Here is a 10,648-nt window from a genome sequence, read left to right as displayed (position 1 = left end):
TCGTTCTCCCTCTCTTGTTCTTTCTATTTTTCTTATTCCAAAACCCTCTTTCTTTTACCCTAATTAGTATATAATTAAGTATAAGAGATGAATAAAATAACCCACTTTTTATTTTGAGGTTGTCTCCTTTAACCCCCAAGTAACTGAATTATTAATATTAATCCATTAACTTTATAATTATAAGCATGAAAAGTCAAAAACGCCCCTTTAAAAACTTAACAGAATTTTCGACCCGAGTGAGCTTACGGAGCCTGTGACGGTCCGTCACGACTGTGACGGTCCGTCCTGCAGGTCGGTCACAAAGCTCAGAGACTTGATTTTAGTAAAAGTTCTGTGACGGCCCGTCATGCCTGCGACGGTCCGTCCTGCCATTTCGTCGCGAAGTTCAGAGAGTCGATTTCAGTACCCAATTTTCAGAATTCTAAGTGTTTTGGAACGAGACCCCCTCGACGGTCCATCGTGCCCATGACGGTCCGTCGTGGGATCCTTCGTCTCAGCCAGTTTTTTCAGAAATAAAATCTGCTGCTCAAAACGACTGAACAGGTCGTTACAATATATGTTATGAAAACTAAACTAACTGTACTTTTCAAGTTATATTGTTCATTATCTAGCCACCCCTTTAATCATCTCCCTTCCAATTGTCAAACCATTTCAAATATCGCATATACCACAAAAGTACTATTTACTGTACTAGGGTAACTAACCTTACATTTCCCCTTTAAATTTTTAAACATTTTAAATCTAATCACTTATCATTTCCATAATTATATCACTTAAACTTTAGTACCAGATCTAACATTCCAACCATACACGACATCGACTACTCAAATGAGAAACTACGCATGAGTCATCACATAAATGAGAGTGAATGGAGTGAAGCGATGATAGTCAAAACTAAACCAAGTACGCACGATTGAGATCCAAGAAGTAAAGATTTTTCTTAAAAGTCACTATAGCCTCTCAAAGATAAGTACAGACGTCTCTGTACCGATCCTCGAGACTCTACTTAGACTCGGCTTGTACACACGTGAGACCTATGAACCTGGGGCTCTGATATCATTTGTCACGACCCAAAAATGGATGTGATGGCACTCGTCTTATCCCACCAAGACAAGTCAGCCTAAAACTCAAACATTACAATAAAGTGCCGAAATAAAATATAAGTAACTTAATAAAAACCCCAAAACCTGGTAGTCACGTGTACAAGCCTCTAAAATATTACAATTGATTCAAAAGAAAACTCAAGTCTCAAATGAACTTGTTTCTAGAATAGAACAAGATCATAATTAAGGAGAAGAAAGTCTGCTGAAATGGAAACAGCTACCTCACAAATCTCCAAGAAGCCTCGGAAAAGAAGAGAATGACAAGTACAACAAAAATCCAGGCTCATAACCTACAAAAATTTGTAGAAGCAAGGGGTGAGTATCAAACCACACGATACTCAGCAAGTAAACCTCTAAACACAAGCTAAGGGGATGAAATACGGGTACTCCTACCACCCCCAACCGAACCTCCACAACTACAACCTGCAGTAAAATCAACCCAACCTAACATCTCACAGTTTACATAGCACGTAGCTCAACAACAACACTTAGACAAATTACATATCCTCAACAATAACACTTTCACAAATTACATATCCATAACAACAATACTTCAACAAATTATATATCCGCAATAACAAGCTCAATATTGATCAATCACAAGTTCCGCAGAAAGGCAATCAGAAGATCAACAAAACACGATATCAAGTTCACTAATGATAAGTATGTGCAATGCAATGGAATGCAATGTCAAGTATAATGATGCATGCTTCTACAAATTTTTGTTGGTTATGAGCCTGGATTTTTGTTGTACTTGTCATTCTCTTCTTTTCCAAGGCTTCTTGGAGATTTGTGAGGTAGCTGTTTCTATTCAATATAATTGTTCAGTAATTATCCCAAAATGACTATAGACAACATATCAATATTCCATTGGAAATCTTGGCATACTGCCAAAGGAAACACCATCAATAATTTTAAAAAAAATCCAATGACATATCTATAATTAGTTATGACATTATCACTGTGACAAATTACATGATAATTATAAGAAAGATTTAAAGAAAATTATACCCCAGCAAATTTCCAGAATCTATATGTCACACATTAAATTCCTATATATTTAGTACCCACCCATTACCATTAATTTTCAAAACAAACTCACAAACCCTTTTTTTTCTTTACAAACCTACAATAATCCACTTCGATTTTCTATCTAACTCTTAATGAATTAAAGAATTAATCAACATAAAACTTATCTTATATACGTGTATTGTTTCATCCACCAACAATAATAATTTTTTTTTTGATACCCTCTAGTCCATAAATATATGTAAATAACATATGCCTACATGTACAAGAAACTAAAAATTAGTTTCACATATTAGTGGAAATTATACACGTTTTAATCTAAATATCTACTTCTAATTACATAAAAACTTAATAGAAAGGATGAAAATAATTACCTTGACGCCTTGAGATGAAAATATTGATTTTTCTCCTCCTTTTCCCTTTTCTTTTCTCCCATTCTTTTCTTTTCTTCTCTGCGTATTACTTTTTTTTTTTTTGGTGAAATCTTTCTTCTTCTATTTTTTTTCCCAATCTCATATAAGCCGTCGTAGGCTTTTAACAGTTTAGGGCACTTTGCCCCTTTTCTTTTTATTTTATTCATTTATTTAATTAATTCCTTTTCTATTTTTTTCTCTATTTTTTTCATTATTTTTAGCAATAAAATAATTTTTTATTAAATCGAAAAATTATGTCACTCATTGTTACAAGTCATATAAATTATTTATAAAATCTACTAAAAAGGTTAATATGAAAATAATAGTTGGAATTTCTAAAACGACTAAGAGGGTCGTTACAATTAAATACTTGAATAAATGGAAAACCAAACTTCCAATCAAAAAAAAAAAAGAAGAGAAAATGATCAAAAGCCTCTCCAATTTATAGTTGGATTCTCAACTTCACACTTATATTTTATAAGTATTCTATTATTCCTTAATTATTTTTTATTAAAATTAATGTCACCCTATATGCTGATATGACAAAGAAAGTGTATTCACTCTCCCAAGGAGAGTAAGAGACAAATTTTTTTCTATTAAAACTTTAACTTTGCAAATACTTTTGTCCTTTTCATATTAAGTTTTTCATTTATTTTTGAACAAATTATGTTATCTTTTACTTTTATTACCTTTTCTTTTTAATTTTTTTCATCTTCTTTCTTTTTCTCTTCAGCCTTTCTTCATATTTAAGTCACTGGATAGTTCCATGAACTCACTTCACTGTTCAGCTGTCACTAATGCTATCTTGTTCCTCTTTCTTTCTTTTTTTTCAAAGAAATTGACTGTCCTTCTTTTAATCATAAACTTCAATTTTCATTCTGACACCACCAATTTGACCGCTGTCATATCGCCATTTCTACCTTTCTTTTCAGATCTAAAAATCCTCCGACTATCATAGTATGTGTTGTTATTGAATTTTAAGTAATAATAGATTAAGAAGTATTTAAAAGTGAGACAAATGGATTAATTTCTTCTAAAACAATAAAATATACCTTTCGTAGATAGGGACATGGCAACGAAATTAAAAATAGCAAATACTTAAAATCACAAATCCACTTTGAATTTTTCTATCATCTCCAACTCCAGTATGCTATTCACTTTTCGAAAACTAAATGACCACCCAAATTTATCCTGTCATCTAATTCTTCGGTTGGTCAACTCAACTTCGATTAAACGAGATTGTCAAACTTTACTAAGTTTATAGAAAATAAATTAAATAAAAAATAAAACATGAAGAAAGAATATACAGAAGAAGAAAGAAGAAGAAGGTAAGAGAAAAAAGTCAAAGAAAGTCAAAAGGGGATTAAAAACGAAAGAGAAAAAGAGAATCGAAAATATACAATAAAGATAAAGAATAATAACTTTTTTATTTTATAAAATAATATTATATTATGTGGCAGGCAGTGTATCTCACTTCTTAACATAAATTTGAGTATGACTTTTGAAGGGGTTATATATTTCACTTTTACAATGTTTAGAGGCGTAATAGAACACTCGTAAAGTTGGAGTGTGTAATTGAGATTTCAGGTATAGATTGGAGGGGTTTTAGACTATTTTCTCAAAAGAAAAAGAAGAGAAAAAAGAAGAAGATAATAATAGGATTAATATTTTTTAAAAAGAGAGAGAACATATAATCTAGAGATAAGAGGAGATAATCAATGTAGAATGTTTGATCATAAAATTTGATTTTTTCCCCTCATTATTTTTCTGAATTTTAAGAAACTCACTTCCTTCCGTCTGAATTTATATGATATTGTTTGATTTAATACAAAATTTTATATCACTATCAATTATTTATCAAAGATAAATTTTTAAAAAATTAAATTAAATTATTTCTAATTAAAGATAAAAATATTTTTTTAGATGATCTAAAAAAGAAAAGTTTTTAAAGGTGAAAATATTTTTGTAATGAACATTTTTTCTCAAAATATTATAAGCAACAAAACATGGGGGAAATGTCCCCCATATCAAACATCAAAATTAAAGTAACAAGTCTCACCTATATTCACCCACTAAATGTACTTTTTGAGCTCTAAAGCACTATCATCCACAAGCTTGATGTAGGTTAATATGTGCCTACCAATGTGTCTTACATGTTGGGAATCAATAAGCACCAATTGTTCCCCACAGTTTACATATACAATTAATTATATATTAACATCTAATTAATTGATTAGTTTTAAGTAGTTACGCATTGCATCACTCTTTAGACTACATGTGATGTTTACATGTAGTAGGTGATTGTCAAAAGCCTGAATTCCTAGGTTATTTGAAAGGGGAAAAGGGCATATATATATCCCCAAATTTTGGTTTTTTAAAAAAAAACACCACTTGTTAAAAAATATGTGTATATATATTCTTGTTATTTAACAAATGGTTATATATATACCTTTAATCATTAATAAATAATGCATAATGACCGTTTTCATTAACAAAATTAATTAAAAAGAAATTAAAATTGGGTTTTTAATTAAAAAAAGTTTTAAAAAATTACCTTAACCATTTTTTTACTCGAAACCCAAACGAAAACCAATCCAACTAAGAATACCAATTTCTCTTTTTATTCAAACCCGATCCAAACTTATTTCATGACTAAGTAAAAGAGGAATTGAGTTTTGTTTTTTTCATTTGGATCGGGCCTAGAGGGGTAAAATAAAATGAATATGTTACTATTTTTTAAAGTCATGCGACATTTTTAAAATTAAGAAACTAGTTTAGAAAAAGGAAATTAGTAAATATAAATCTATTAACAAAAATATGAACCATTAGTTGAATAAAAATGGTACATATTTATTACGGACAAGGGCCTAAAATATCCTTAAAGTATTGAAAATGGTACAAAATTACCCCTCATCCACCTATTGGCTCCAAAATGCCCTTTTCATCCACCTATTGGCTCCAAAATACCCTTGTCATCCATCTTTGGGTTCAAAATTGACCATTTTTTTTTAATTATTTTAACATTAAACTCTTTAAATATTTTTTTAAATACTGGGCGTTCAACTATTAATTATAATTTTAATTTATTAATATAATTTATAAACCAATCCACTACCCACTCATTACTAACTAAACCTCACTCAATTAATAATTCAATTATAATATCAAAATCTTCATAAACACTACTAAAACACGATTAAATTATAGATACTGAAAATGACATTCAAAATTATTCAAGTCTGAATCGAAGTCCCAATTAAATTTAGGTTGAGCCGCTTATTTAGGAGGACACTTTCTTTCAAAATTGAATTAGAAATTTATGATTAAAGGTAAAAAAATAATACATCCCGAATTAATTAATGTACTTTTTTTAATTATAATTTTATAAATATTTATGATTTATTTTAAAACCTTTAATATATTATTTTGAAAAAAAGTTATCTATAAAGTAACATCACATAATTGAGACGTAAGAATAATTAAGATGAACATAGTCAGAATTTTAAGTTTATCGGTGTTTTTTTATGTAGCCACTTGAATGTATGATAATTTACTTCTATATTTTTTAAAAACACTCAATTGGCAGTAGCTTGCATTAATAATGTGACGGATTCATTAATTTAGAGGGATTTAATTAGTAATGGGTTGGTAGTGGATTGATTTATAAATTACACTAATAAGTTAAATTATAACAAATAATTGAGCGCCACGTATTTTAAAAAATATTTAAATAGTTTAAATATACCGTTAAATAAGTGGTCAATTTTGAACCAAAAGGTGGATGACAAGGGTATTTTGGACCCAATAGGTGGGTGGGAAGGGCATTTTGGAGCCAATAGGTGGATGAAGGGTAATTTTGTACCATTTTCAATACTTTGAGGGTATTTTAGGCCCTTTTCCATATTTATTAATATTTTATTGAGGGATATATCCACTTTAAATCACACCCAATTTTAAATGTTATTTTTAATTTATCTCTAGTTCTAAGCAATCGTATCCCCCATATCACGTAATTTTGCCTTAAAAATATGTAGTTTCTATCATTTGTCCATTTCTTTGTTTAACTATAAAAAAAATAGCTTTGATTAAACATAATTCGTCTGTATTTAATCAATTTTAGGCCTTTGTTTTTCTTTTTGCAAGTAGCATTTTCTTAAAAATAATTGTTCCTTTTTTTCAAGTAGCATTATATATGAATGTGTGCAAGTATTTTATAATACATACATGTAAATATTTGTTTCATTTTAGCGTATTTTGAAAACTTTATACAAAATAACTATACACAAGGTATCTATCTATTGATATTATATTGTATGGCACATTCAAAATTTACATCAAAGAAGCAAAGTTTAACAAGTAGATCTCAATTTTACTAAAACTTTTGAAATCGGGCTAACAAAGACGATCTACCTAAATTATACATCGATTTTGTACAATTATTATACTTGTGTTATATATCCATCAATTAATTTTAGTTTAAGTGGTTGGATGGACGGCGATTTAGGTTTTAAAAAACCATCAAAAGTAATCATCTCAAGCGCAAATTTTCAGCCAAAAGGAAACTTTGATGAACGTTATACGTGGTTCTGTTTTATGATATTAAGAACAAGAATTGTATACAAAGTTGAATACATCTAGAAAAAATCTGCCAAAGAATTCCTAGAAAGAATGTGAAAGAATTCCTATGTCATTTTTGTCTATACACAACGAATGAATAAATGAGAACTAATCCTATGTCATGAGTATGATGTTCGTTGATTGAATGATGTTAGAGTCCTTAACAGAATGGATACGATGAGGTGATCAGATAGAACATGACACTTGCATTTCCCTACTAAAGCTTGATGCCCTTGAATAAAACTTGAGACGACAAACACTCCTCTGGGACAAGTTAGCTTCTTCTAATGCATGTGATTGCAGTTGCGAAGGGTAATCTCTTAAGCATCCGATTCGAGGTCCAGCTCCAGTACTCCATTTACTAGACAATTGTTTCCCTAATTGAAATGACTTCATTCCCTTGTGTGAATTTATCCTCTTCAGTATAGATTCTTGTGGAATTATATCTTCTTTACTTTCTTGTTCAATATCAATTAACTCTTCTGCTGATTCATATCCATCTGTTGGTGAAATGGATTCAACAGTTGCACTTTCACTTGCCAATTTCTCTAGTAAATCATCCTTGTTAGGAATTCGTAGATTAGCCAGTTTGTAATTGAAGCTATGAGATGAAGCAGCAAAAGTTGCTTCTTCTTTCAACTCATTTGTATCTGAAGTCGTTACGTCTTCCAAATCATTCTCTCCAGTCTCCAGACCATCTTTTTGACCTACGTCATCATCTGAAGCATTACGTCTGAGGTATACACCACTCTTCTTGCCAATAGAATCTTCTTCGTCGACACAATCAAGCTGCATCAGTTCATACTAATCAGCATTGGCATTTCCAATGGCAGAGAAAATCATGAATCAACAGTGAAGTATAATTATGTACCTTAACATCGCTTAGGTCCACATCGTTCTCCCTAAGAAACGAAATGAAGTCTTGAAAGTTTTCTGGAGTAGGTCGATAATGTCCACTGTGAGGCCAGACAGCCTGCTTGAAAACAGAAAAACAAGAAAAGAGTTAAGCATCCAGAGGATGTTCATCGATAAGCTGCTGATTCGAAATTGAAGAAAGAAGTTTTCTAGTGATTCAAGATTATAACTATACCTTCAAGACTCCTTGTTCCACAACTATCCTGCCAGCAGCTAAAGTCGCGCCCCCGGCCAAGAAACTGGAATGCTGAAATGTTCCTTTCTTTTTCTTCCCAACATATAAGGTTTTCGAGGTGCTGAGGACAAATATCCACTTAGCACGTTTTGGTTCACCAGTGGTGTCAAGGAGCTTCCCAGTCTCTTTGTAGAAGAGATTCTGGTCGTCCACTGTGACCTCATAAGCCTTTCTTTCCATCTATTTTCAAAGAAAAGAAACCACTCATGGTAAGTAATTATTAAAAATATCAAATATACAAGAAATCATTTATGGAAAACCGGTAGAACAAAGGACTTAAGGCATACAGGACCAAGGTACTTGATGCATTGTTGTTGAAGTTTCCATCGGGGGCATTTGTCAACAAGATTAACTTCTTTTCCTTCTCCAATATCCAACCAGTAGAAGAATGGCTCTTTACTTTGAGAATGCAACCATTGAACATAATAGAAATGCAAGTTGTGTCCATAACGATGTCGTGGATCGATCTGTTTATATAAAAAAACCACATCCATGTTAGTGCCTGATAATACATAACTGATCCAAAAAGACAAAATCAAGAAACCATAAACAGTTTTACTTACAGCTTCAAGCCAATGTTGTAAAGCAAGTTTTCTAGCTTTGCTATTCTTAGATAAGCCTTTGCCTAGCTACATAAATAAACAAAAAAGTTCGTCAAATTTAAGAATAACTTAAACAATCTTCCATTGATGTGATCTAAATTTACCTTTGCAGCTCTAGTTCTTGCTCTTGACCAGCGCGAAATTGCTGTTTCGTGCTTGTCAAGATCAAAAAATGAAATGGAACTATGTTTGAGTTCTGCAAAATCTAATAACTTCCACCTGTAACAAATCGAAAAGGGTATCAGAAAAATGCAAAATCTGTAAAAATGAAATCTTTTCGTCTTAATTAAAAAAATACATACCAACTCTGCTCAATGAGTACAGCACAATCTGCTAATTTTCTTCTTGTTCGAAAGCTCTTGTATACTTTCTGCAACTTTACAGCTGCCTCATGTTTTGGGCTGCTGCTACAATCCAACAAAGGCGATTTCGTACTTTGTTGATTCATCATATCATCTGAAGATGGATAGGCAACTACATTTTCCTTTGTCCTTAAGCTGACAGATTTTTCTATCAGCATATTTCCTGAACCATCTGATTGCATCACTATAGGTTCAGAATCTTCAATTTTGAAGCTAATAGATCGTAATGGCGTCTTATGCTCATTATCACCAAAGTTGATAGACTTCACAATTACAGATTCAAGACTGTTTTCCAAATCAGTATGAGAAGCAAGTGGACATGTAAACGATATCCCCATACGATGTTCAAGATCCTGCCAAAAGGAGGAGCTACAATTTTCATACTGTCCAGTAAGATTGAATACCAAATTTAGCAAAACACAAATGAAGTTAAAACAAATTTGGAGTGGTCAAATACAGATATTGGTCCCAAGAAAAAAGGCATAGACTGTTTCTTTATCCAGAAAAGGATATATAAGTGACAAACAAGAGAGAAACAAAAGTTAAATAGCAGGATGGCCCATTGGTAAATCACAAAAAATAATCAAAGAATTTGTCCATTGAAATATGTTCCAACACACCCCATGAACCAAAATTTGATAGATAAGTTTACCTGAAGCAAGAAAATGGAGATGCAAAAGAGAGTATTGAAAGAGGTAGTTGTTGTTGATGTTAATTATAGGAGAAAGAGAGTATAACAGGGCAGGGAAGTTTTCTTCACTTATTGCATATGTGCTGATATATATTTATATTGTAAACTGTAATGTAATAGTTGGATGAGTGGGGTAAGCACGTGGAATGGACTTTTGGGGACGACCACGTATAAATTTAGAATTATTTTAATTATATTTACTCTTTCAAAGTAAACTCCTTTTTCTTTAACTACTTCTCCCTTTCATTTAAAGGCTACAACGTGTTAGTATCAAAATAAACAGGTGTAATGCGGAAGTTAGAAAAAAATAAATCTTAAAAATTTGTGAATAAGAATACAAACGAGAAATATATCAAAAGACACAGATTTAACATGGTACGATCAATCAATATACGTCAAAAGATGAGAAATCCACCATAAATATGAGAGAAATCTTAATCAATTCCCTCGGAATACAAAGAGGTTTAAAAAATACTCCTCCACTATCAAAACTTTCAAAACCCTAGGACTATATTGTGATGTTAATTAAGTTAGAAGAAACAAATTATATTTATAGAGTCCTAAAATCTTTCTTGCAACAAAAAGAATATTCAAAATATTAAATTTTTTTCCTAATAAAAAAATCTATTTATGACAAGAAATAGGGCAAATAAACTAAATTCAATGATCACCTATTTGGTT

General features: G+C 31.2%; 1 protein-coding gene across 3 annotated transcripts; it reads right to left on the bottom strand.

The window, feature by feature from the left end:
- Positions 1-7,130: 7,130 nt before the first annotated feature.
- On the bottom strand, positions 7,131-10,023 carry LOC107015718 (IQ domain-containing protein IQM2-like). 3 transcript variants are annotated; one of them, XM_015216105.2, is made up of 8 exons: positions 9,929-10,023; positions 9,217-9,629; positions 9,019-9,133; positions 8,876-8,941; positions 8,600-8,779; positions 8,253-8,492; positions 8,034-8,135; positions 7,131-7,951 (listed from the first exon to the last, which is right to left on the bottom strand). In XM_015216105.2, the coding sequence occupies exons 2-8, from the start codon at positions 9,612-9,614 to the stop codon at positions 7,349-7,351; spliced, it is 1,704 nt and encodes a 567-aa protein (XP_015071591.1). In that variant the 5' UTR covers positions 9,615-9,629; positions 9,929-10,023; the 3' UTR covers positions 7,131-7,348. The 3 variants fall into 3 exon arrangements, with proteins under 3 accessions (XP_015071591.1, XP_015071573.1, XP_015071582.1); XM_015216087.2 differs by having other exon boundaries at positions 8,600-8,941; XM_015216096.2 differs by lacking the exon at positions 9,929-10,023 and having other exon boundaries at positions 8,600-8,941; positions 9,217-9,922.
- Positions 10,024-10,648: the final 625 nt, after the last annotated feature.

This window comes from Solanum pennellii, chromosome 1 (genome assembly GCF_001406875.1).
Source record: "Solanum pennellii chromosome 1, SPENNV200".
Classification (NCBI taxonomy): Eukaryota; Viridiplantae; Streptophyta; class Magnoliopsida; order Solanales; family Solanaceae; genus Solanum; species Solanum pennellii.
This window is presented reverse-complemented; position numbering and strand designations above follow the sequence as displayed.

Excerpts from the sequence above, each read along its gene's own strand:
- LOC107015718 (XM_015216087.2), bottom strand. The coding sequence starts at position 9,614 with ATGGGGATATCGTTTACATGTCCACTTGCTTCTCATACTGATTTGGAA. Across the intron at positions 8,942-9,018 it reads CAAGAACTAGAGCTGCAAAG|CTAGGCAAAGGCTTATCTAA; the intron begins GTAAATTTAGAT and ends TTATTTATGTAG. Across the intron at positions 7,952-8,033 it reads TGGACCTAAGCGATGTTAAG|CTTGATTGTGTCGACGAAGA; the intron begins GTACATAATTAT and ends GAACTGATGCAG.